The 24,890-nt window shown below is 45.5% G+C and overlaps 1 protein-coding gene and 1 long non-coding RNA gene across 10 annotated transcripts in view; one reads left to right on the forward strand and one right to left on the reverse strand.

Moving 5' to 3' along the window:
- FRMD4B (FERM domain containing 4B) overlaps positions 1–24,890 on the forward strand; it is a 99,563-nt gene that overhangs the window by 43,914 nt on the left and 30,759 nt on the right. For 7 of the 9 annotated variants that reach the window (XM_085516233.1, XM_085516232.1, XM_085516230.1 and 4 more), the window contains exons 2-7: positions 3,575–3,640; positions 4,137–4,231; positions 5,158–5,250; positions 8,949–9,033; positions 18,416–18,472; positions 19,440–19,462. In XM_085516233.1, the coding sequence (XP_085372359.1) occupies positions 3,575–3,640; positions 4,137–4,231; positions 5,158–5,250; positions 8,949–9,033; positions 18,416–18,472; positions 19,440–19,462 (419 nt within the window). Of the gene's footprint in view, positions 1–3,574; positions 3,641–4,136; positions 4,232–5,157; positions 5,251–8,948; positions 9,034–18,184; positions 18,473–19,439; positions 19,463–24,890 lie in introns of those variants that run through there. The other 2 variants (XM_085516235.1, XM_015875317.3) reach the window with 2 other exon arrangements.
- LOC146758344 (uncharacterized) lies at positions 21,876–23,962 on the reverse strand. The gene is made up of 2 exons (XR_014934561.1): positions 23,828–23,962; positions 21,876–22,591 (listed from the first exon to the last, which is right to left on the reverse strand). It is a non-coding gene; the product is annotated as an uncharacterized LOC146758344 (long non-coding RNA).

Consider the following 24,890-nt stretch of genomic DNA (forward strand, 5'->3'; position numbering starts at 1 on the left):
GAAGGGAAGAGCTTTGCTGGGCTGTTCTTCAGGAGAGGAGTAATTTTTTGGCCTATGTGTTTTGTTTTATAGGAGATTTCCTGTTTAGGCCCTAATTACTATCTTTTTTTCCTTTTTTTCCAAACCCAATGACACACGTGAGTGTCTAAAAATACTGCAAGTAACCACTGGCTTCAGACAGGGAGGATGTTAGTGCTGAACAGAAGCAGCATAAATATCCTGCAGGTTTTCTTTCCTAAATTAACATTTGGACTCAGGATATTGCAGGGCATTGGTTTAAATAACCAAGAAATAAGATTGTTTTTTCTCTCAGCTTTATTTAATACATGTTTTCCTATTTCTCCTTGTTAAAGGACCAGGGTTTTGGAAAGTCTGGCTTCCATGATTTTCCATAGAGAATTTACCTTAATTTTTGTCATAAGTGAGGCAGGGGAGAAAATGTATTTTTCTTTTTTGCAACATTCTGCTCAGCAAACAGTATGAAAGGAATATAAACCTAAATAATATTTGTGTCTGTTTTCAGGACTTCTTCAGACCAAAACTTCCTTCTTACTCTGTGAGAACTCCCAGCCATATGAGATCTTCCTCTGTGTTTCAGCCCACTGCAGAGAATGGATTTCACTCTGTGCTTAATTTCCATGTGTGTTTTAAGATGCGTTCCTTCTCCTTCACTGGAGATGTGGGTAGATGAGGTGGACAGTTGGACTTGGATGATCTTAGAGGTCTTTTCCAACCTTAATGATTCTAAAAGGCTCTTGCTGAAAACCCAGTGTCAACTGTGAGTTTGGAGGGCTGTAGACCTGCAGTGATACCAAAGTACTGCACTCAATGGGGTTTTTTTCCTTTCCTTTTTATTAGTCTCCATTTTTTCTTTCATTTTTCTGTTGCTTGTGCACAAAGTATATGGGTGACATTGGGAAAGATTAAGAATCCAGTATCTTGATACAGCTTTGCCAATGTAATAGTGAGATGTTTGTGTTCCATTGTTCTGCTGGCTTCATATTGGGAATGGGATAAGATGGGGATTCTTAGTGAACATTACACTGCTTCTTTCTTCACTGGATAATAGCTTAAATATTAGGATCCTTTTAGAAAATAACTGCTGAAAAGGCCAACCTGGGTCTATGTTGCAAAAATAACGAAATTGCTCATTTGCACAGACAATGTAAAATCAATGGGAATGAGCTGAAAACACAGATGTGAGTCTATATATATCTCTGGAGTGCATACGCTGCCTCTTAGCTGAGCCAGACAGCTGTGCTCGTCCCATGACTGATCAGTTCAGCTAAATAGAAAATCAATTATATTGTTCAGATTAGCCAGGCACACTGAATTAAAGATGGTGTGACCACGAGGGGCCTACAGGGAGCTGGGTGTTGGGCAAGGGGGAACCCAGCACCTGCTGAGCAGGGAGCTGTGTGGTGCTGGAGCTGTGAGTCTGTGAGAGAGAGGAGCTGAGGGCTGACATTTGGGCTTCATTTGTGAGCCCTGCTGAGGACCTGGGGTGTGGGGTTGTCCTTCTAGCAGGTTTTCCCCAGCTGAACTAGTGCAGCAGAAGCTGTACTGCAAGCAGGGCTGGCTCTGGCTCCTGTGTGAGCCCAGCATCCTTGGGGCATCTGCAGCTGCTCCTCTCAACCACAGTATAGCTGTGTGTGCTCAGCCCTTCTGAAAATCACTCCTCAACCATGTCCTTACGTTGCCTCATCAATAAAACTGGGGGTAATTATATCTCACCTATCTTTAGTAGTGCCATGCAGCTCAATTTGTTTTAGGGTACACTGCTGTCACCTTGGATAGCTGAATAGAATCCAGGTTACAGTTGGTGCATCTTTAGTCTCACCAGCAACCTTCCTCTCTGCTCAGCACAAGGCTTTGTGTATCCATTTGCTATAACAGAAACCTTTTTTACTCAACAAAAGCCAACCGAGGCAATTAAAACAGTCAGAAGTGATTAATGTGACTGCACTGGGTGAAAGCTAAAACAGCTAGTAGTTAAATAATGGCAACCCTTTTGCTATCTCAGAGCAACAGATGGGGAATGATTTAGAAACAGCATTGAATCTGACACCTCGCACCAGGGGCAGATTGGTAACTGTGTGCAGGAGCCAGAAATGCACCACCTCAAAGGGTGCGCTGATAAAGTGCTTAATTGGTGGGAGCGTGTGGCTTGTTTATGCACACACACAGGCAGGCCCTCAGCTCCAGGTAACACATGGACCTACAATGGGATTGCAATGGATTGAAGGGCAGCACACAGTGTGCTCAGCAGGTGGATCAGGCACTGGGAGCCAACACTGGGATGCTGTAGCCTTGCTTCAGAGCCTGGGGGAGGAAGCTAGAAGCAGTCCTTTGCAGGGATGTGGCTGTGGTTTGCATGGAGATGGACACCAATGTCCCCATGGGGACTGAAGTCCCTCTTCACCTGGTGCATGCGTGCAAGTTCACATTCACTCCAACACAAGAAATGGAAATCATTTGTTTCTTGGACTAGACTTGCTCTGCTAATGATCCTTCCATCACTATTGCTGTTTTGGTGAGAAGCGTGATACATATCATCACACAAATCTATATTTTCAGTAATCTTAGCATGCTGGTGATGCAGGTGCTCTATATCTGGTTTTCCGCATATGGCAGAGTTCTGCCTGTGATTGTTTATCCCCAGTCTTTTTGCCAAGCTGTTCAGAAAGGAGCTCCCTCATGGGTTTTGCTCCAAACAAACTCAATTAGTTCAAACAGTAAACCTTTGTTAATTCAGCTGAGAGGGGCTGGCTGCTCCTGACAGAGGCAGTGCTGCGGCCCTGAAACAGGGCAGCACTGGGAGGAGATGAGATTTGTTCAATTGTAGTGGAATTGGCTGAAGGAAGGATCCCCTTTTATTCATTTTTGAGTCTTTGGGTGTGTTGCAGCATAGCTCCTGTCCTTGTCCCCATGCAGGGGAGTGTGTGTTGCTCCCAATCCCTCTGGGAGCCCCCATGAGCAAACTTCTGCTCAGAGCTCAAAACAGAGTTGAAGAGAAACTAGTGCTGTCAGGTTCATAAATTGTTCTGAGGTGGTGAGACATTCAAATCCAGGTTCCCTCCACCATCTCTTGCCTCAGAACTGTGCTGCCATCCCTCTGTCTGCACTGCCAGGAGCCCAGAATTAAAGCAGAGTTTAAATAATGTAAAAGCTCTGTGGAAATGTATTGTATTTCAAAGGGCAGATATTAAAAGGGTATAATAATGTGCAGCTATTTCTGATGTCTTCTGCAAAGAGAAGAGAGATTGCTTGCAATAGATAAGTGCGATGCAGAGTAGGAACTGAGGCAGTCTGATCCCATTTTAATCATTTGGTTTGAGCAACTCTTGATATGTACACATGCACACACATACTGTCCAGTGGGAACCCGTCCAGAATGGAAACCAGGTCTTGGGCAGCCGGCCGAGTTTTGGCTGCAGCATTGCATAGATGGAGGTTTTTTGGTTCCTGGTGATACCCACTCATCAGAAGTGCAGGAGACCATTGCCAATGTCAATGGCTATAGTATCAGCTGGGATCCTCTTGTTCTGACATTGTTGTGTTGGTGTCTTTGCAGATGACAGAGGGCCGGCACTGCCAGGTGCATCTCCTCGATGACAGGAACTTGGAGCTGCTGGTTCAGGTAAAGACCATCCTGGTGTATACCAGTGTATAGCATGGCTAGGCCCAGTGCTGACCCCATTTTCATTCTGTTCCAGTGATGTGTACCTGTGCTGGGAATGACATCAAAGCATTGACCATTGCAAAGTCTTAAACCATGCAATGAGCCCACTGAAAAGGTTGTATTAGAGCTCCAAACTACTTTGTTACGCTCCCCTGCGTGATTCTGATTTGTCCCTCATTTGATTAAAAATAAATGTTGTTTTTGTGCCAGATTTCCCTGCTTGGTAGTTTAAGGAGTGCAATTTGGGGCTGAAGCTGTAAGAGATATTTGAGGAAGTTGTATCTCTTACTATAGCTACTAATAGAGGTGGGATTAATGGACATATTCTCAGGCATGCAAGCCCTTCCTCAGACCTGCTTTTTTCCACTTGGGCATGGTGCTTCCAGAGGACATTTTCATTATTAATAAGAAGTCTGAACTGAAATGAATTGAGTGGTGTTGGTTCTTTCAACAGCCCAAGCTTCTGTCTCGAGAGTTGCTGGATCTGGTGGCTTCACACTTCAACCTGAAGGAAAAGGAGTACTTTGGGATAACATTTATAGATGATACGTAAGTATAGTCACTTGTTTTAAAGAGCTGTGCTCTAACATCCCTTGCTGACACTTTCACTTCTCATATTTGTCTCGCAAGGTGGAAAAAATGGATTCAGAAATAATTTCCCATGTGGCAGTTCCCATCACAGGTGCAGGGCTGGCTGCTGGGCCTCACAGGGGCTGGTAGGAGCTGTTTACCTGTGGAACCCTTATAGCACCAGTGTATTATTAAGTTGTTCACATCTTGAATCTCTTTTGCCACATCCTGGCTGTTTGAAGGTGCCTTCTTCCATCTCGCCTATAAAATCCCTCAAGAGCACTGTTGACGCTTGGCTTTTTTCCCCAAGAAGAGCTGCCATGAAGTTCTTAGTGTTTTTTTATTTGCTGGTAAAGTGCTGCCAAGGGATTACCTAAAGGCCCTGGGCTCTCGAGGCTCCCTTGGGTGCTCCAAACTGGGCATGGGTGCTCGCTGTGGCCTCTGGAGGGCACCCATGCTCTATGGCTGGCCAGTCCCAGTGCTGTGAGACAGCAGGTGACTCCTGGGCTGCCCTGACCCCCATGTCCTGGGGGAAGTTACTGGGGCTTGAGGGCTTTTTAATTTTATTTTATTCATTTTTCTGGCTCATTTTTAGTTTGATTTAGGGGGCCATGGTACAGAGCACTGTTTCACTTGTCTCATTAATGAGTGTGCCTATGGTAAGGCTCTCTGCTCAGAGATGGAGTCATGTGTGAAGCTGTGGCTGGTGTTCCTGAGTGTGCAAAAGCAAACCATGTCAACATCTTAGAGAACAAGGAAAAGGTGCTGAACCGCTTGCCTGCATCAGAGCTGACTATTGCAGTTCTAAAAAGGACTCGCACTTGGAGTAAAAGTGAGCACTGAAAAGTCCATGTTTCTGTATTTTCCTTCCCAGTTTTAACCATCTCCCTGATCTGTTCCTGCAGAGGTCAGAGTGTCTGGCTGCAGCTGGACCACAGAGTCCTGGATCATGACTTGCCCAAGAAACCAGGCCCAGCAACGCTGTATTTTGCTGTTAGGTGAGTAATTCCTTCCACGATGAAACCCATTTTGGCTCATTTATCACCATGATTTTTGTTTAAAAGAACAAATTACTGATTTGATGGAGGATATAAATGTCAAAGTGGTATGTTATTTTTAGATGGTGGTTAAGTCCTGGCTAAGTGCTGCTTTCTTTTCTGTTTAGCTGCAAATTAAGGTGGTTTGCAACCTGCTACTTTTTAAGCTGTTGTTAGCACATTGTTCCTGTTCTTATTTAGGAATTATTTTAAATCTTAAAATCTCTCAATTTTAAATCTTTTTTTTTGGCCCAACTTGTCTTTAGTAGTGCTATATTTTGATAGTTTACTTAAACAGCTACACTTGATCTCATGTTTACTTAAAGTTTGTCAGTACTTGAAAGGGATTGCTGCTGGCTTCTTTGCTCACACAGCTCCAACCAGTCCCCAGGAGAGACCAAAATCCTAACAAAGTGATGATTTTGGCCAAAGTAATTGCATTACTTCAGGGTTTAAGCTAGCAAAGCTCTACTGATTAGGATGCAGTTTTTTCAGGCCCAAACCAGACAGAGCTTTGCTGGCAGGGAAGACTAAGCATCGTTTTCTTAATATTGTTGGAGTTCTTATTTTTGTCTTCCTTACAGTCTGTGAGGGAAATAAGGGCAGACTGACCTCATTCACTTTTCATATCAAGATTTTGGCCTTTGTGTGTTTAATTATCTACAGCATTTCCAAAGCAGAGCCTGTTGTGTGGTTGGGTCAGTTGGCATTGTCACCCCACCATGTCCTCTGCACCCCAAATACTGTGGGGATGGTTTAGACAAATGGCTCTTTGTTTTTGCTGAATATGTGCTAATCTGTGATGGAGTTGTTTTCTTCTTTCTCTTCTAACAACAACAAAGAAATAAGGGGGGGGGGGGGGGGGGGCAAAGAAAAACACAGAACATTTAAAAAGGAATTATAGAATCATGGAGTCACCTGAGTTGGAAGGGACCCATGAGGGTCATTGAATCCAACTGTTGGCTCCACATGGGACCGCCTGAGTTGGAGGGGACCTGTAAGGGTCATTGAATCCAGCTTCTAATAGTAATGAATATTCATGTATAGTGCAGTCTTAAATGCTCACTGTTTGAGGACCTAGAAGGCTAAAGTCTGTGACTGGATGTGGTTGTTTTTGTACATCCCTCCAATAGCCTTATGTTGTCACCTCCTAATATGTGATAATACACAGGGATATTAAAGGACTTGGGTCGATCTAAGGATCTTCTCAGAAGATACCGATGGTCTTGACTCCTGTGACAGTTGCCAGGGCTTAAACTGTATGCCAGACTTTTTCAGGAGCGGAGAGCACAAGAAAGCCATAAAGACAGTCATATATCTTGAGCAATTCTGTGGCTGGAGTTGATGCTGTTGGCTTGAGATGTTCATTTTTACCCACCCCATTGCAAGGTGATCTTCTGTAGGACAGGGTGTGCAGAGACCTGGGCAAGAGCTGATGCAAGAAGAGTGGGCTTGGGAAGATCAACTTCTAGAGGCTTATCTTAAGCCTTGGCTGCTTGAGGATCATGAGTTCTAAAAGAAGAAATAAAGCCCACAGAAGTGGGCAGTGGATGGGAAGCCTGTGAGGAGCAGAAGGATAATTAGCAATATAAAAACTATCTCAAGGTAAAAATATACATATTCTATATGAAATGTCACTTCAAAATGTACAGCACTATTTTTGCCGCAGCCTTTTGGATAAGTGAATGACTCCAGGCATTTGTTGGATGGCATATGCCTTGGATGATTGGTTCAGACACTTATCACATGCAAACACATTTGCCTTGCCATTGACTGTTCTTTAATTAAACTCTCCTGAGAGCAGCTGAACTGCTGCACAGTTGGAGGCTGGCATGGAAAGCACAGCAGGGCTGGGTGAGTGGCATACAGTTGAGTGGGGATGCCCATTTTGTGATGGGGATGCAGAAGGGTACCTGGAGCCCTCCTGAGCTGTCCTTTGTTAAGGTGCAGCACTAGGCAATTTCCAGAGCAGCACTGGTGTATCTCCAGGTGTCTAGTTATACCTCTCCTTCGGTTCACAGCTCCCAGACCCTGAGCTTTTGCCATTCACTAATGAAACACATGGTAAATTATTTCAGGTTTTAATTATTTTTCTTCAGTTGACATAAACTCAAGTCAGTCACATAAATTTTCATGTGATACACACAGCTGCTGAAGGGCTGTATAGTGCAGATTTAGGACTTACAAAAGCATCTTTCCATTTTCAAGGATGCTGACAGCATCAGAAATAAAAGAACACTTCATTGCATTTCCAAACATGCCTGTCATCCCTCAGACATCCTTTTCTCTGTGGCCTTGTGTTTTCCATCTGTACTGCAGCGATAAGAACATACAGTTTGTGCCACAGAGGAAATGAAGCACCCAGGTCTGCTCAGAGTAGGGGTATTGCTTGTACAGGAGTGCCCTCCCCAGACCAATGGCTCCTACAGTCTCCTGCTACAGGGTAACTATAAGCCATGTCTGGTGTTCCTAGCTGAAAGAAACTGCAAATGCAAATGAAGCCATTAGTTGAAGAAAATTCCCATTTCAACAGGCTGGAGGGAAGCTTTATTGGGTTAAGGTACTAGCCTCTAATGTTGGTCCAGCAGTGTGCTGGGCGAGGACCAGCAGAGGTTCTTGCATGCTGATGCTCTGCATTTCTGGAGAGAATCATGACTGTATCTGAAGTATGGTTTAGCAGAACTGCTAAAATGGTACTGGGTGTGATCGTGAAAGGATATAGCAATGGCTTTTCTCAGTGAAAGGTAAATCATGGAAAAGCCCCTTGTAGATGTCTGGGGCAAGCTTCTGGGCTTGGGTCTGTCCCAAAGCTGCTTGAGTGTGAAATGAGAATGTTTTCTACTTACCCTACAGAAGTATTCCATAGAAAGACATCAGTGGGCAGAGCAGGAGGCTATGGGGAGCCTCAGGGCTACACAGAGCCGGCTGTGTGTGAACCATCTAGCCCTTCTGCTGCCAGAGGCAGTGGTGGGATCTGCACTACCAGGGTGGTGGTGGTGGTGGTTGCCCCAGCCTTTTGTTTAGCTGAAAAGAGTATAACCCCTGTCTAGCATCAAGTGAGAGAGCCTGGATCTGATCTGTAAGGAGCTGACTTTGATAATGAAGCACAGGTATCCTGCTAAAGGAAGATTGTCAGGACCACATTTAAACAGACTTGTCTCTTTGAAATGACTTGGCAGTTCTGTGCTCTTTAAATTAGAGACATGTTTTCTATGCACCTTTCAGCGCATCTCAGCACTGCCTACTTTGATGCCCCAAGTGAGTCACAGAAGTGCACAGACAAGTTGTGTGTGATTTTGTAGAGTGCCAACTGCACACATAATGTTGTATAACAAACCAGGACACATCTGTTCACCTTGGCTGGGCTAGCATACCAGCCATGGACTTGCTTCCTTTGGTTGTGAGGTTTGCCCCTTTAAACCTTGAGATGAGAAGTCATCAGATGTTCTATGATCTATTGAGCAGAAGGAGTTGTACCCTACATGTTGTTGGTCCATGATTTTCTACTTGTTCCCTCCTACTAGTCAGGAAACAAAGCTCAGTGGTTGTAGTTCCTCTGTACCACTTTATTGCTGGAGAACAAAATGCCAAGGCAATGATTTGAAAGGAAGATGAAGCCTATACAGGAAAGTAACTATGTTCTTTTTCTTAATTATCAGGTTTTACATTGAAAGCATCTCCTTCCTCAAGGATAAAACAACAGTCGAGCTGTTCTTCCTGAATGCCAAGTCCTGTGTACACAAGGTAAGGCTCAGCATCCTCTGGAGCTCCATGTTGTCCATCTCTCATTACTCATCCCTACACCCCTTCTGCAGACCCTATGGGCAAGGGTGATGATGGCTTCCTGGTCATGATTCCACAGCCCTACTGTGTGCAAACCACACTGAAACAACTTAAATGCTGAAAAGCCTAAAAGTCATTTGAAATCTGAGTTGTAGCTTTGTGGGTAGGCTTTGTCTCAAAGTGATGTATCTCTGTGTGCTACATAGTATTCATTTGAGGAAGGTGAGGAAAAGTCATCTGCTACAAACGTGGTTCTTAGTTCTCTGATTTCATGCCTTAATTCACTTCATAAAATCACAAATCCCTAAAGTTCACAATCAAAGGCAGTTATTACAGTGCTTCTTGTGTTTACTCTGGTTACAAATCTTCCAGTTTTTGTTAAATGTGTAAATTGGTTATTCATAACATACATATGTAGTACATAATATGGCACGTATATATGTGTATGTGTATGTATACGTGTGTGTGTGTGTAGTATAATTGAAGTAAAATTTATCTGCTGCGAATTCATCTTGTTCTGGAAAAAAAAAGGGCAGTATGGCAGCCTGATTGTGTCCTTAATAACCAGAGGAGCAGCAGCAGCCAAGGTTCAGTGAACTTTACTCCAGCAAAGCCTAGTTAATATCAAACTTGAGTATCAGGGTGTTTTATACTCATGGTTTAATCTGCCTGAGGGGGTCACTTGGTACTTCTTGGAAAACAACTGTTTATTCTTAGCTGGTGTTGAAGCTCAGAATTGCAGGCCAAATTTTTCACCTTTAATACATTTCATATTTTGGAAGAGTCTCACTGTATCCAACATTCATTATTTTACTGGTGGGATCAGGAAGCTTACTTGAAATGTAATTAATGACAAAGTTGTGGCTGTGGGTTGCGCAGGAATTGCTTTCTGGAAGAGTGGAAGGAACTTGCACCTTTTCACAAAGCCTTCAAATTTGAAATAAATGTTTGAAGAACTTGAGGCTTTGCTGGTTAAGTTTAATAAAAAGCAAATCTCCCTTTGGCTTCTTTGCCATTTTCAATGAAGGGTCTTGGCAACTTGCACTGATCCTTTCAGGGAATGCTGGAGCAGTTCAGACAAAGCAAAAAGAAACTTGGAATTGGGAAGTGGGACTGGTTTTCTTCCTGCAATGGGGAAGGTACTGCTGCCTCCAGAAGCAGTCTGCTATTGAAGTAAATACTGGTTGCATGTTTGGGTGTCAGTGTGTGTGTTTATGTAGATGCATAAAGCACAGGATGAAGGGAGGAGAGAGAAGGGAGGTGTGAAAAACGCCATTACTGATCATAGGTGTGTTGTCAAGCAGTTCATGCCACCCTGTTCCCTGAGCCCCAACAGTGCTCTGACACCTTAATTATGTGGAGTGCACTGAACCAAAATGGCCCATGTTGGTTATGCAAAGGGAGCGATGTGTGGCAATGGGAACTCAGCTGAGTGGGTGCAACTATGGGCAGGACTCAAGCTGTTTATTTAAAGTTCATTTACTTTCAATATTTGTTTGGTTCAGTAGCTTTTAACCTTCACATTAGTTTCTTTTCAAAGACTTTTTACCCCCATGTAGTAAACTTCAAGCTTAGCTTCCTAACCTGTTTCTTTTCTTGGAACTTCTGTTCTCAATGGGGTGTAATAGCTGCCCTCTTGTCCTTCTTTACCTCTCAGCTCCAGAATCCTGCAATCCATTTTTGCCCTTTTTCTGCAGATTGGGTGCCATGTTGCCCTAACAAGGGTTTGAAGAATTAGGGCTTTGCCTATTTTGCAAATTCCATAGTCATTTTGACAAGGGGAAAACAAGGCAGACAATGGGATTTCTGGTGCCAAAAAATGTATTTCTTTCTACTTCCCACCCACTCACCACCTCCGTGCTTTTCTATCAGAGCTCCTTTGTGCCTCTGCCCTTTGCCCATGTGCTAGTGTGGTGCATGCTGTATGACCTGCCACTTTCTCTGCACATCCCCTTTGCCTTGTGCTCATCCCCTGAGTGCAGCTGGGCAGCCAGGAGAGAGGCCCTTGTTCCCAGGCAATGAGGACTGAGGTTTTACTCCTTGCTACTGTGAGTCGTGTTCAACCAGTGCTGGACATCTGCATCCAGAATTGCTGCTGCACTGAACTGCTCCTTCCCACTTCTCCTATCTTAATCCACCACTGCAACAGCAACATTTTTCTTCTGGTGCATGCTGTGCACTGTAATGCAAAACTGTTTCATGCACCTGGAAAATAAACTTCCTCTGTTAGATCTGCCAACACACTCAGGGTTTGCTGGCCATGCTCTCCCTGTTTCTCATTGCACATGAACTGAATGCAACATTTGCTGTTCTGCTTTTAAGAACACTCTGTGTTTCCTCATTGCTAGTGGGTCCATGCAGCTTGGACTCCAGCCTGGACAACAAATGCTACCAGCTCTCGGGCCCTACTCTTTTTTCATGTCAAGCTGCCCGTTGTCTCACTGCTCTCCTATGGCTGTCTGGGTCCTATGTGGTCAGTATAGCTGGCTGGCTCTGCTTTCCAATATCCATGTTTTTTTGGGTTGGAGCTTGCAGAAGCTGTGTGCTGCCAGGAGCAGTGTGAGCCCACAAGCAGGAGCTGGAACTTAGATCTCCATGTGTAGGGAAGAGCTTCTCAGTGATTTAGTTATAAATGAGGTTATTCGTGTATATTTTGCAATGGCTATAAGCTCACTTTATGTTCATTGTGACACTGTTTTCACACATGCTGCGCCTTCTCAAGGCTTTGAGAACTTGTGCCTGAAAGCCTTCAGCAGTGATAACTTCAGTTTACATGCTTTCCTGTCAATGAATTTAAGAAGCTGGTTTAGATTGATGGTGATCTGTGAAATCTTCTGCACAGCAGAGGCTTGAACAGTGAAAGTTCAGCACGCTTTTTCAGGTGAAATGGGTATCTCAGTACTGAAATGTTTGCATGGGGGTAGGATTGCTTTGGTACATGTTCAGTATGCTGTTGCACCAAACCTCTGGCCATAGCTGGGATGCTTTCAATGAGGGTAGGAGCTGAGTGCACACATGATGATGATAAATTTGGGAAGATAAATTAGTCTTTCAAAACAGCCTAGTTTGAAAAAATTACACCCTACTTGGCTAGCAAAGCACTGTCAAGTTTATTGTGCATTACAGCTAACCTCCTTACAGCTCTGCAGCCATACAGTTGACTCTGTGCCAGTCCTTAAAATACGTTCTGTAAACGAAGATCTTGGTCAGGTTGGCTGCGTTCCCCTTTTCCCATCTATATTTGGGTGTTGGGGGATTTATTTATTTAATTTTGCTTTTGTTTTAAGGACTTACAAGAATTGCCTTTAAAATAATAACATAACGTTAAAGGAAATGAAAGTTTTTGGTGGAGTCTGTAACTGTGCTGGCTTCATGAACAATGATGCTTGTGAGCACTTGGCAGCCTGAAGCCCAGAGCTTAGAGAGAAGAGCTGTTGAAGCAGACCCCTGGTGTGATCATGACGTCTGGCTGGCTTCCAGCTCGCAGAGAGCAATGTGGCTGTATATTAGATAGCCCTTGAAAGTTTTATAACGGATATTTCTTAATTCTCCCCTATCCCTGGGGAGAGGGGAGCGTTCCCATGCAGCCTTGTAACACTGTATAGTCTGATCCAAGCCAAGTCTATTAAAACACCGTCTGTGGTTCTGTTCCTGATGGCAGGTGTGAGGTGCAGGGTGAGGACCAGCTGCCCTTTGCTCTTCTGCCTTCCAGGCTGTGTTCTGCTATTGTGGGTGCTGGTGGCCACCGTTTTGGACTGAGCCCCCAGTGGTGCATCAGCAGATGAGGATGGAGCACAGTCATATCAGTGAATGCAGTGTGACTGGCTGTCCCTGCCTCTTGGGAGAAGACAGGACACCCACATCAACTGGCAGATCTCCATGGGAGCCCCCCACTCACTAGTACCCTATGGCATGTCCTCTGGGCCTCACTGGTAGCATGGGGAGGTGCTTGCTATGGGGTGGGTGTAGTTGAGGGCCTGCATGGTGGTTGTAGAGATTGGTCCAAGGCTGCCTGCTGTGAATGGTAATGATGCCCTAGAAGCACTTGGTTGTTGAGGCTCTTGATGGGGAGGTGTAGCTCCTGTCCTAGCTGCAGCTGGGTCAGCCCATTGCACATGAGGGATGAGCTGGTTTGCAGACAGAGCTTCATACCTTGCATCTCCTGTCAGTCATCTCCTCTGAGCCTAACTACCAGCATTAACTGTGGTGGAGAGTTCTGTACTTTTGATCTTCTGGCCATGGGGCGAAGCTGTTGGCGACAGCTCAGCCTGTTCTGGTATCTGTGTGTTGAGTATCTTGCTGTGGCATTGTGGTAGGAAAGCAAAAGGATCCAATTATATGCTAAGCCTAATGATGCTTGCTATGTATTCTGGCTTACAGAGAAGTGTTTCTGTGTCCTTCCCTTGTTCTTTGCTTTAAACTTCTACACTGTATTCATGGATGGGGGGTAAGCAGCATTATATGATGGAGGCCTTATGCTGAGCTATGCAGATAAGACTCAAAGCAGCTGCCGCTATCCCTTGAGCTTCAACTGAGCTTTGGCTGAGGTACAAAACACAGACAAAGGAGATGAGGATGGCTGGCAAAGGCAGCAAAATAGAGGGTGTAACAGAGAAACCTGAAGCTCTGGCTTGCTGTGAGGTGATACAGGGCAGCGGGTGACGTAGCTTTTGTTTGGCTGCATTGGCCACAGCCTCTGAGCCTCACAGCCCCTGCCAAGAACAAGCTGCTACATCGAGACCAGCAAGGTTTGGAGCTTTAGGAGGGGATGGGATGGGAATGGATGTTCTGTGTGACAATGTGAACCATAGGCAGTGCTGCTGGGATGGGGACACAGGTGATGAGAATGGGTGCGCACATCAGAATGGGTGCTGGAGGTATCACTTTCAGGTTTTCAAGCTGGAGGGGCATTCTCTTGCTTCCATTGTGTCTCCTCAGTGTAACTGAGAGCACCACTCTGAAAGAGCGCGTTGTTGAGCTTGCTGACCTACTTATTGCAGAGCTGCTGATGGTGTGGTGCAACAGGTTGTGGGCGACAGCCCATCTCAGCAGTGCAAGCCTCCTTGCTGCTGCCTGTGCTCCTAAGTAAGCCTTGAATGCTGGAAAGCCATGAGTCTTTTTTCTCTGCAGGGACCTGGCATTGTATCATGGGTCTCTGGGGACACATCTGAGGGTGCAGGGGGCTGGGGGAAGTTGTGGTGGTGCTGGGCAAGGACACAGAGCTGGCGTGGCTTTGTTCACTTGTGCTGGGCCCACACCCAGCTAATTGCTGTCCTCAATCCAAACATGCTCCTGCAGATGTTTGGTTCCCTCCTTTCCCTCTAATTGCCCCCTTCTTTCTCTCCTTCTTTAATCACCTGTCAGAAATCACAGGTAATTACATTCAATATTGTAGCTGTCTTGAGGCTACCAGATCCTAATGTGGATTTTTTGGGGGCTGTATTTGATTGATATAAACTCTTTAAGAGGTTGGTCTGAAGGAAGGGGGTGCTATAATATCTTAATTTTCATATTTTTATGTGAAACATTTCTGCTGTCAGTCTTCAACCTCTGGAGGTTATGTGTGCTCTGAAGAAACTGTTTTCATTGCTCTGGTTCTGAAGAGTTAGAGATGGCCGTTCCTGTGTTGTTTGTTTATAAAAAAAAATCCTGCTTTAAGCAATCTAAAGACTTGCTTAGCACATTTAGTGCTCATCTGGCTATTCTCGATCTTATTCTGTGTTTTCTTCAGGGTTTCAGGCTTGCATCTCTGCCAATCAACTCTTGTTGGTTCTGTATTTAATGAGGGTGTACTGCTCTATTCACAGCTAGGCCTACGAATGTGATAAAAATCACCAGGCTTGTTTCTGTGCAGGAAGAGACTTGAGCTCCTGCCTGAACCGTGGGCTCAGTTCTATGCCTGGACCCTGAAGTCAGGAGCAAATCATTGCTAGCTACTGCAGTGCTGCTGTGTTCCTGCAGTGCCATCACTGCCACTCCTGGACATCTGCCACAGCATTTTGTTATTTTGATATTTGTCAGAATGATGAAAGCCACCTGAATCCTCTGGACCAAATGCAGTGTTTAGATAAGCGGCCATTCAGAGAGACACAGAGAGGGATGAAGTTGTCTCCCAGCTTAAAATGATTGTTTCCTATGCAAACTCTAATGGAAAAATATCAATTTCATCCCTTCCCTAGATCTGCACCCTCTATTCTGTTTAAACTTATTTACATCTAAAAGGTATAAGACTCAGATTCCATTATCCGAATTACATGCATCTGCTTAACCTTGTGCTAGTGACCTTGTTCCCACTTGGGAAACATCTAGGAAAGCCTTCCATCTTCATCTAAAACGCATGGCCACAAGAGGCTTTGCTGACCTGTCTCCCTACCCACTGAAACCTGTGCTGGAATTACCCTGCCAATTGCAGGTTTTGCACGTGAAGCTTTCTTACAGCCATTCTTCCCCATCTATTTTTGAAATTCAACCTTGCTGTTAAAGCAATGCTAAAACAGAGACCCCTGCTCGCCAGCCTTGAGGCAGAAGAATTGTTACTAAATTGAGATATTGTCTGATAGTGGAGGGAGCCCCGGTCCTGTGCTCCTGTTTGAGTGGCACGTGTTGCTATGTGGATTTGCATCCAGTTAAAGGCTGTCCCAACTCCTTGACAGCCCAGGGTTGGATAACATTATAGCAGTGGCCACTTGCTGCACCAGATGGTAAATAAGGTTATATTATCATGGAAAATAATCCCAGGCTCAGAGATAATTGTTCAAGAGACTGTCACTTGTACAGCATTACTGTTAGATAAAGACAGTGCTGGGCTTTGGGATCCTTTGCTTAAAATCCCCTCTGTTGTTTAACTACTGCCTAACCACAGGTGGTACCTTCACCTCTGTGTCCATCTTTTCTTTGACTTTAATACCTGTGAAAGTCAGGCCAGGGAGCATCATCTTACCTGCTCACACCTGAACACAGCTGCCAGGCAAATGTACCTGTAAGCAAGGGCATCATCACTGCGAAAGCCTCACCAGGAAAGAAAGACTGAAACTCCTGAAGAAGGCAGTCCTGTTCAGCCCATTAAGTCCCTAAATGAAGTGGTTTGTGTGTTTACTTTCAGCATTCATCAGAATCCTATAGCAGCCTGCTAAAGTGACCAGAGTTTCCTCAAGCTTGTATTTAGGACTAAGTAAATCAACACGTAAGAGCAGTCCCATAATTACTATTGCTAATTAGTTAATGTTTGGGATGTGCTTTGAAGATGAAAAGTGAAGGGGTGTTGGATTATTAAGTCCCAAACAGTGCTGTGATGCCAGCAGCACCTACTGCTATGGGTCAGCAGGGACTTAATGCTGAAGTGGCTCACCCAAGTGCTGCAGAGTTTTCCTTGGAGCCTGCAACAAAGAGAGAGGGCCTTTGATGTGAGAATTGCATTTGGATAGTTAAGTCTCTCCATGAATTTGTAGCAAGAAGGCAATGAGCCCCAGGTAGTCGATTCTGCCCCAGGGTAGGGAGGTGGCCTTGATGAGCTTTTACGGTCCCTTCTGGCCCTGTTTTCCCTGATTTTGTGGTCCAGAAACAGCTTTGCTGAAGTAGAGCTTGTCTTTCCTGCTCAGCAGAGCTTTCTGGGTGATGGCTTCCCTCATGTCTGTGTTCCCCATGTACTGGTGCTGGGATGACCTGATGTCCCCTCGTTGTGCTGTGGATTTATTCAGAGGCTGTTGGAGCAGGTGCAATTTAAGCTAAAGAAGGCAGCACAGATGTGCATGACAAAGCCTAACCTGATGCAGACCTGGAAGTAACAAAGTGCCTTAAAATTGCACCTACGTGAAGATGGGGCTGCAAACCTTGCCTTTTCTCTTGAGCATCAACATTAAAGAGATCTGAGGGAAGGAAGGAAGGATTTGAAGCTTTTTTTTTCCCTCCTACTTTGTGATGTGCCCCTCCTCTTCTAATGAAATGTCTGGGAATGCTTTGGAGGCCACTTCTGCATAGCTGTTGCCACACCTGTTGGGAAGGGGAAATTCCTCCCAGTCTGCCCTGGTGAAGCTGCCCGGGGGAGCGCTGCTGCTGGAATGTTTTATTGACAAAGCTGGCAAAAAGCTTCCTTTCCATGAAAATTGAATTATTTGTTTGTTCACTTCTGAATTTAGTCTCTGTGGGCCAGACCTGCAGCTGTGATAAATTAACCCAGCTCCAGATGTGCCCCATATATTTAGAAACGTCATTTCCCTGTATCTGTATAAGTCTGTAGATCTTCCTGCTGCAATGGTTTGGACGCTATTTCAGCTTTGTCTCTCATTCAGCCATTGAGTTCTGGGGACAGGAGAATGTGCTGTGGTCTCAGTGGAAGGGACGTTATGTCCACTGTCTGCAATTGCAGATGGTTAACAAGAACAAATCCTTGCACAAAAACTCAAGGGATGGCTCCTGGGGGAAATTTTGTCCTTTATGTGTAGTTTGCAGGATGCAATAGGTATCAGTGGTGGCTTTGGCCACCTGAGAGTTGGGTGTGCAGGTGCATCGTGATTCTTCTAGTATTACTGCCGGTCCCACTATGGAACCAAAATGATTTCTGCTTGCAAAACACTATCTTGGGAAGATTGCACTGAAGACTGCAGGCTAGGAAAAGGAAAAAAAGAAAAAGAAAAAAAGACCTTTGTCTAGTGTTGACTTTTAGCATTTAACTGCAGCACTGAAATCACCAACTTTCAGGGTTGGACTCTGCCTGGTTTTGGAGAGGGGTTGAGAATGGAGATTTATAGGGTTGAGTACATGGAGTGACTCTGAGCACTGCAATAAGACATGTGTACTTGCAGGAACTGGAGGCTGTAAGATCTCCAGACTGTGTGTGGTAAAAGAAAATTAGTTATACTCGCCTCACAATTAATAACTATCATTTATCTAGCATCATGGGTGTGCGTACCACCATCAAAGCAAAGAGCTGAGGTCTCTGCCCCAGGGAGATGGCGTGCTTAAAGCCATAAATTCCTCTGGTTCACCCTCCTTTCCCTGGTTCACGGCAAGTTTGTAGTGTGTTTCGAAGTGTGCGGGATCAGGTACCTGCCTGGGTGCGTGCATTATGACAAAGCTTCAGAAAGACAACATGTGATGTCAAGAAAAAGGGGTGGGAGAGGAGCCAGGGGGAGGTGGAAAAAGGCTGCGTGTGTCTGTGTACACACACTGAGTGCTCACGAAAGGAGGAGAAACGCTCCCCAAGCGGGAGTGGCGGGTGGAGGGCTGGGACAGAGCTGGGCTCCCACCCAGCTGTGCTGGCAGCCGGGCAGGACGCGGTGCTCTGCTGCACTCTGTGGGGACAGGACGGATCCCAGCGCTCACCTTCTGCTCTTTCCCTACACAGGGGCAGATTGAGGTCGAAAGTGAGACGGTCTTCAAGTTGGCAGCCCTAGTCCTGCAGGTAAGTTGCTCTTTGCATGTCAATGCATGGTGACTGTATCTGTAATTCTGCTGCTTTGGTGCGTGGCAGCCCCTTGACTTGTTAGTTCAGCTGTGTGCTGCCCTGTCAGATTTATTTTCCCTTAATTTCCTTCACTCCATGAGGACAAAGCCATGCAGCGTTTGTAGTTTGTCGTCTCTGGAGTTGTTATTTTTCTCATAGGCTAGTGGGTGAAATAGGCATCTGAGCTATTTTAACTTGCTGGAGAGAATGAAAAAGGAAAAGCTCGTCAAGGGAAGTAATTCATTTGGGCATATTTACGTTCAATTTATCACTTAATCTTCTAATTTAAATATATGCTGGGTATCTGAGAAGAGCATAGTACTGCAGCTAAAGTTTCCTGTGCTATGTTTGTTCACGTTTCCAGAGCGTATGTTCTATACCTTTGTTACTTTAGATTATATTATTTTTTTCTCCCCTTCATTGTGCTGTCCTCAGACTTAACGTTTGGCAATTTATCACTTTCTGTGCAATAAATATCTGCCTTTAAAACGTTCATTCTCCCCGCTCAACCCCCTGCCCCATTGTCACTGATAAAATGCTCAGCAAAGCTGATTTGCTTGAGCTGCACAATTCCTCCCAAAAGCCTGACCTGCTCCTAGAGCTGACCTTCAGCTTGGGCAATGAGAGAGGGAACTGTATTTCACTTCTTGGACAGTAAAAGTGACATTGGATGTGGATCTCAAAATTCATCCCCCTTCTAGAAGCACATTCATGTACAGTGTAGGTGGATAATCTACAGCTGGAAGCATGAAGGGCCAAGCTCTGTTCCTGAGTGCATGCAGGCAGCCTCTGGGCTCTGTGTGAATGTGGCTAAAGTCGGGATCCAGCCAAAAAGCTGTGGGAGTGGGGAAGCAAACAATGCTGGGAAAATCGAGGACTTTTGAAGAGATCGTGTTTTAATTCTGTCACTGTTTTTCAATTGTAGGAAGCTAAAGGGGACTATTCCAGGTAATAACATTTTTCCTTTCTAATACTAACGGGCTTGATGGATGTGTTTTGGTTGGTTTGCATTGTATTTTAAACAATCAGAAATGAGGGGTAAAGTCCAACTGAGAGCATGGACTGAAGAAAGAGAAATGCACCGCTAGGCTGAATAGAATCTGACTGCAGGGTGAGTCCTCTGGTGAACAGGCACAGGATCAAAACAACTTTCCAGGCCATCCCTCTTTGCTCTCTTCCCATCATGTGCATGCCTGAGTGGGACAGGGAACTGCCGCCCTTTGCTCCCAGCCAGCCCATGCCTGGTGCTGCAGACCGTGCCCACCCACGACATGTGTGGGGGACATGGAGCTGCCAGCTGCCTGCCTGAGGTCAATGAGCCTCTTTCTTCTGCAGCTGCCCCCAGGCCTCCCTCAGTCCACACCTGACCCAACACTTGTGCTGAGCTGTGTGCTGTGCTGGGGCTGCACACGCAGGGAGCGCTTGCCCTTGGAAATTGCTTTCTGCCTGGTCACCTCCGTGCACTGGTTTGGATAGCAGCATTGGGGGCTGTTAGGGGAGCTGAGGTTGTACTCAGAGCTGTTAGAACCCAGGGAAAAGACCTTCAATTTGCAACGGCCTGCTGAGCAAACAAATTCAAAAGGTCGGTGTTGGTCGTGTTAATGTTTTACCATTTGCTGAGTTTCCATACAGTAGGATGTTATGTTCTCATTGCAGCAGCTTTCCTGCTGTGACAGACACGTATGGAGAATGCCCAGTGAGGGGCTACCTGCTAAATGCAGGATATGAGTTGTGCCTGATGCCATAGCCCGCAGCAGAGGCATCCTCTGCTCTTCTTTCAGTGTGCAGTGCCAGTGCCAGCTCTGTTCTGGCCTCTTCTCCTTATGCCAGTCTCTCTTATGCAGAAGGACATGCTTTGTAAAGCCCATCACAGACCTCTTTGCCTTTTGTTGCTGTGCTGTCACGCCTGCAAAGAGGAAGAGATGCCCTTGTGACTAAGATCAGCTGGATGGGCTGCCTGTACAGATACTTCTGTTCCTATTCACACTGCAGACGTGCTTTGTGACCCACAGAATATTGCTTATAGCTACAATGTGTGCTGCCCTTCACTCTAGAAAGTCTGCTCATCTTGACTGATTTCCTGCAGCTTCTATCAGTGTGGGGACAGGGAACTCGCACCACTGCAGCTCACTTGACTAGGAGCAACTTATTGAGCTGCAGTCCCAGTAGCATGGGCTGTCTTACCCTGGTATGAGCCCTCAGGAAAAGCGGTTGAAGGTTTAAAACTGCCTTTGTAGTTCAAACTTCCCTTGTGCAGGTTGAACTTAGATCTGACTCCTTATCATTTGCAATAAATAGGTTTGTAAGTATTGCTTCACAAGCACAAGAACTGCGTACGTGGTTATTTCACATGCCTCATCAGACAGGTCAGAAGGCGTGGTTACCTTCCAAAGTATTTAAAGAACATGGGAGGCAAGAGGTGTGCTACAAGATTGATTTCCAAGTGCAACTCTTCTGTTGCCTTTTGCAGAAGATCATAAGCTGCAGCAATTGCTTCCACTGTATCAGAAAACAAAGTTACGCCTCCGTATCAAATGAGCATGGCCAGCTGTCCCACGCACCAGAGTGAAGGAATTTGATTTTACATAGCACAAGTGTCATTTGGACCACCAGTGTTAAAGTGTTGGCTTCATTACCAGTGTGTGTTATGAAGATGCTGTGGCTGATGACCCAGCAAACCCACCAGCACTGTCCCGCAGCCCTTCTACTTCCTGCGCAGAGCCTGCCTCCCACTGTGGTGCCTTGGGTTGATGTGCTCAGTGTTGCCTATCGTTTGGCAATTCTATTTTGAATCACTTTCTGGAATGCAGCTCTTGCACCATTTCTGCTTACGTGAGAATGGAGTGATTAATTTTTTTTTTATATAGGATTAGTGCTGAATTGCCTCAAGTCCTGGAGATTACCTCTCTGTCAGTTAAAGATGGGCCAGTCTGGACAGCACTGGTGATCTCTGCCTGCCTTGTGAGGAGCTTTTGTTGGGGGCACATCTCTCTTGCTGGCTCCAGGTGGGAATATGCAGGCCAGTACCAGGGCACCATAAACTCCCACAGCTCTGCAGTAACCCCTTCCTCAGATAAGGCCTTGCTGAAAGAGCACAGTAATCTCCCACAGGCTGCCTCTTGTCTTCTCGTGCTCAGTGAGTGAGCACATTCCTTGGAAATCTGTTCATTTTCAGCGAGAAAACCTGACATGTGGGCACTTGGAGATGGTAACAGCTGCTGACTTCTATGGAAGTCACCCCCCAGCCCAGTGGCACTGACAGCATGAGGATCCCAGGGCTCAGTCCTTGCAGGTGACATGTAGTGGGTCTTCCTGGCTCAGGGTCACTTACTCTGTCACTGAATGACACAAGACACACAAGTTCCACTTGGAAAAGATGTCAGATTTGAAGACATATTGATTAACAGAAAGCTTTGTGGCCTGTTAAGTACCAGCTTCAGCATGCCATCCGTGTCATGCCCAGTGTACATCATCTGGGATCGCTCTGGGTTCTCCAAGGCAGCCTAAAATTACTGGCAAAGATGGTCACATTCCACAAGTACGCGCAGCAGCTCGCCACGCACCCAGTTCCTGTTTACTGAACTGGTGATACTGACCACAGTCATTCATTAGCCCATCTAGGTGGTGAAGAGCAGAGGTACCCAATTTGTTCCTACGTGAAGGGCAGGGTTGGGTTTTCTCCTGGAGGTCTGCAGCTGTGGTGACCCCCTGTTTTCCTGCGGGTTGGCTTGGCATACTTTGCTCAAGAGGAGGGAAGTGGTGCTTGCTCATGTCCTATATCAGTCATGAGCAGCAAACTCTTTGGCTGTTTGCTTCTCTGTTTGAAGTGAATCCCTTTCTGTCTTCTCCAGCTCTTGTATTGAGAACTCAAAGGAAAATGCACATTGTGAATGTTAGTGTAGCTTTGAAGCTCTGTGTTCCTTAAATGCAGTCATCCACTTGCATGGGTGCTGACTAGACTGGGCTCTGAGCAACCTGATTGAGCTGTAGGATCCCTGTTCCTTGTTGGAGGGTTGGACCAGATGGCCTTTAACAGACCTTTCCAACTCAAACGATTCTCTGATTTTTATGAAAAACCTGAAAAAAAAAAAAAAACAAAAAAAAAACCCCCAAATCTTGCAATTTTAAACTTTGTGAAAGGATTTTTAAGAGAATGAAATTCAAGTTGCAGCTTCTGACATGGTCGAATTTTGGACAGGGGAAAATCAAAAACATTTTGTTATTTATTTTAGCAATTTTATGTGGATTGTAAAGGACCTGATCAGAGCAGTTACCAGATCAGGCTGGTGATTATTCACCATGTTAACACTCGATATATAAAGTCTTGTCTCTTTGAAAAATAAATGATTCACTTGTGCTTTGTTTACAGAGTAAGCATCTGCCCTCATAAATAGAATACAGGATTTCTTTGTAGCTTGATAATAGAGCCTATAACCAGTGTTAATGACTACCCTAAAAATGCTGCACAGCTATTCCAGTACTAGAGGGGGGAGGGGAAAAAAATCTATTAACATCAGATCAAAATGAATTGAGAAAGTAGCTTTTAAACAAAGGTTTTCTGATAATTTTGGACCATGTTTTCCACAATAACACTTCCAGGCCTGAAACCCAGCCCTGTTCCCTAGAGGTTAATGAAGTTGCTGGAGGAGGGCTTCCATTTTCTTTAAATAGCTGACACATTCGGTTTTGATTCTGGCCTTGTGGGCTGCAAAGATAACTCCTGCCTGGTGTAACATAACACAGACTAAATAATGAATTCCTGATAGCTGACATGTGTGAGACACTGGGGTTTATCGGTATGTGGGTGATAAACGCAGCCTGCAACAGGAAGAGGTTTGTGTGCAAGATAGGCTCCCACGCTGCAGCTACAGGGAAACTGGCTCGGGAGATCCTACAGTGACAAACCTCATTAAACAGAATAAGTGCTTAGTCTAGTGGCAGAAAACTGGTATCTACGATCCTAATTAAGAGTGAGCACTCCCTCTTAAGGTTTTGGGTAGTGTTTGCTTGGGAGGATGGTTATTCTGCCAGACAAACAGGAGAATATTGGTGCAAAAGTGCATGGAAATGGTGGTGTAGGCAGTGCTAGGAAGGAGCTGCTGGGTGAAGCTACCAGCTCTGTGACAGTGTGGCACCTGCTAGCTTCAGTGCTGGCCTGCAGAGCAGCCCAGCTCTAGGAGAGGACATATTGAGGGCTGCTGGGTCCAGCTGGCCCAGCCTGTTTTCAGAAACCTCACCATGTTTGAGTGGCCAAAGATCCAGATGTGGTCTGAGCACAGATTTGGAGCACTTCCACCAGTTGTCTCTACTTACCTGTTTGCATCCTGGAGAGGTCTGAGAGGGCTCGTAGTGGATCCACATGGTGCTTAGCCCAGGGAAGGGCCCCTGTTGTTGGTGTCAGCTCTGTGCCACTGTGCTGAGTGCAATCCTCTGTCAGCCCCAGAGTGTGTCCTTCCCAGCAGGGAATGGGCTGTACTGCTGGGTACAAGCACAGCCAACAGGATTCACCTCAAGGTGATCTGGTGCCTGTCATAGACACCCATTCGGTTTAGTTTGGGATTTTCTTTTTAATGCAGTTACATAGTTTAAATGCCTGTGTGATGGTGTTTACAGATGCTTTCTCCAGCACAGCCCACTGTTCCCAGTTGGTTGTGTCTGTGCAGCTGGGAAATCAGTGCTGAGTGTTCTGTTCTTGTGCATGCACTCACTTTGCTCCATGGCTTCTTGTTTGCTGAGTGAGTCACTGTGTATTTTGCCTTTTGGCTGTGACTCCACTCTCTGTGCACTTCTTTAAATACCTCACTGGTCACTTGCCTGTGAACCATTAACTCTATTTTGATTGTTCTCAGCAACAGGTTTTTTCTACAGGTACTACTTGTAGATTCTCCTTTTTCATGTAAGGCAGTTCTAGCTCTAGTGGGGGCTCTGTGCTGACTCTGGACAAAAAGAGAGAGAGAAAATCCTCATTTGTTTTTTTCCTCCCTTGTGATGGCTGGGATCTATGCAGTGGTGCGTGTTCCGTGCCTAGAGGAAATGAGACGACAGCTTTTCAGCTTCAGCCTCTTGCTTTTGCAGGCTTGTCAGGCCTTCATTGTTACATGGATACTTTATTTTTCTTGTGGTTGCCCGTATCTCTGTATCAGCAGGCAGAGCTGTGATAACAGGCTGTAAGCTTTGCTGCTGCACTCAGACATGCTAAAAAGCCACAACTAATATGGATAATCTGATGGTTGTGTGAACAGGAAGAGAGAACGTGAGCAGTAGAAATAACAGCCAGTCATTGCAAGGCAGAGCTGGGGATCCTTCAAGCATTGTAGCAGTGGTGAATAGCCATGTTTTGCTTTGCAGTGAATCCCAGCTAAAGCAGAGACATCCT

This window comes from Coturnix japonica, chromosome 15 (genome assembly GCF_054131305.1).
Source record: "Coturnix japonica strain WE chromosome 15, WE-NBRP24, whole genome shotgun sequence".
In the NCBI taxonomy this organism is placed as follows: domain Eukaryota; kingdom Metazoa; phylum Chordata; class Aves; order Galliformes; family Phasianidae; genus Coturnix; species Coturnix japonica.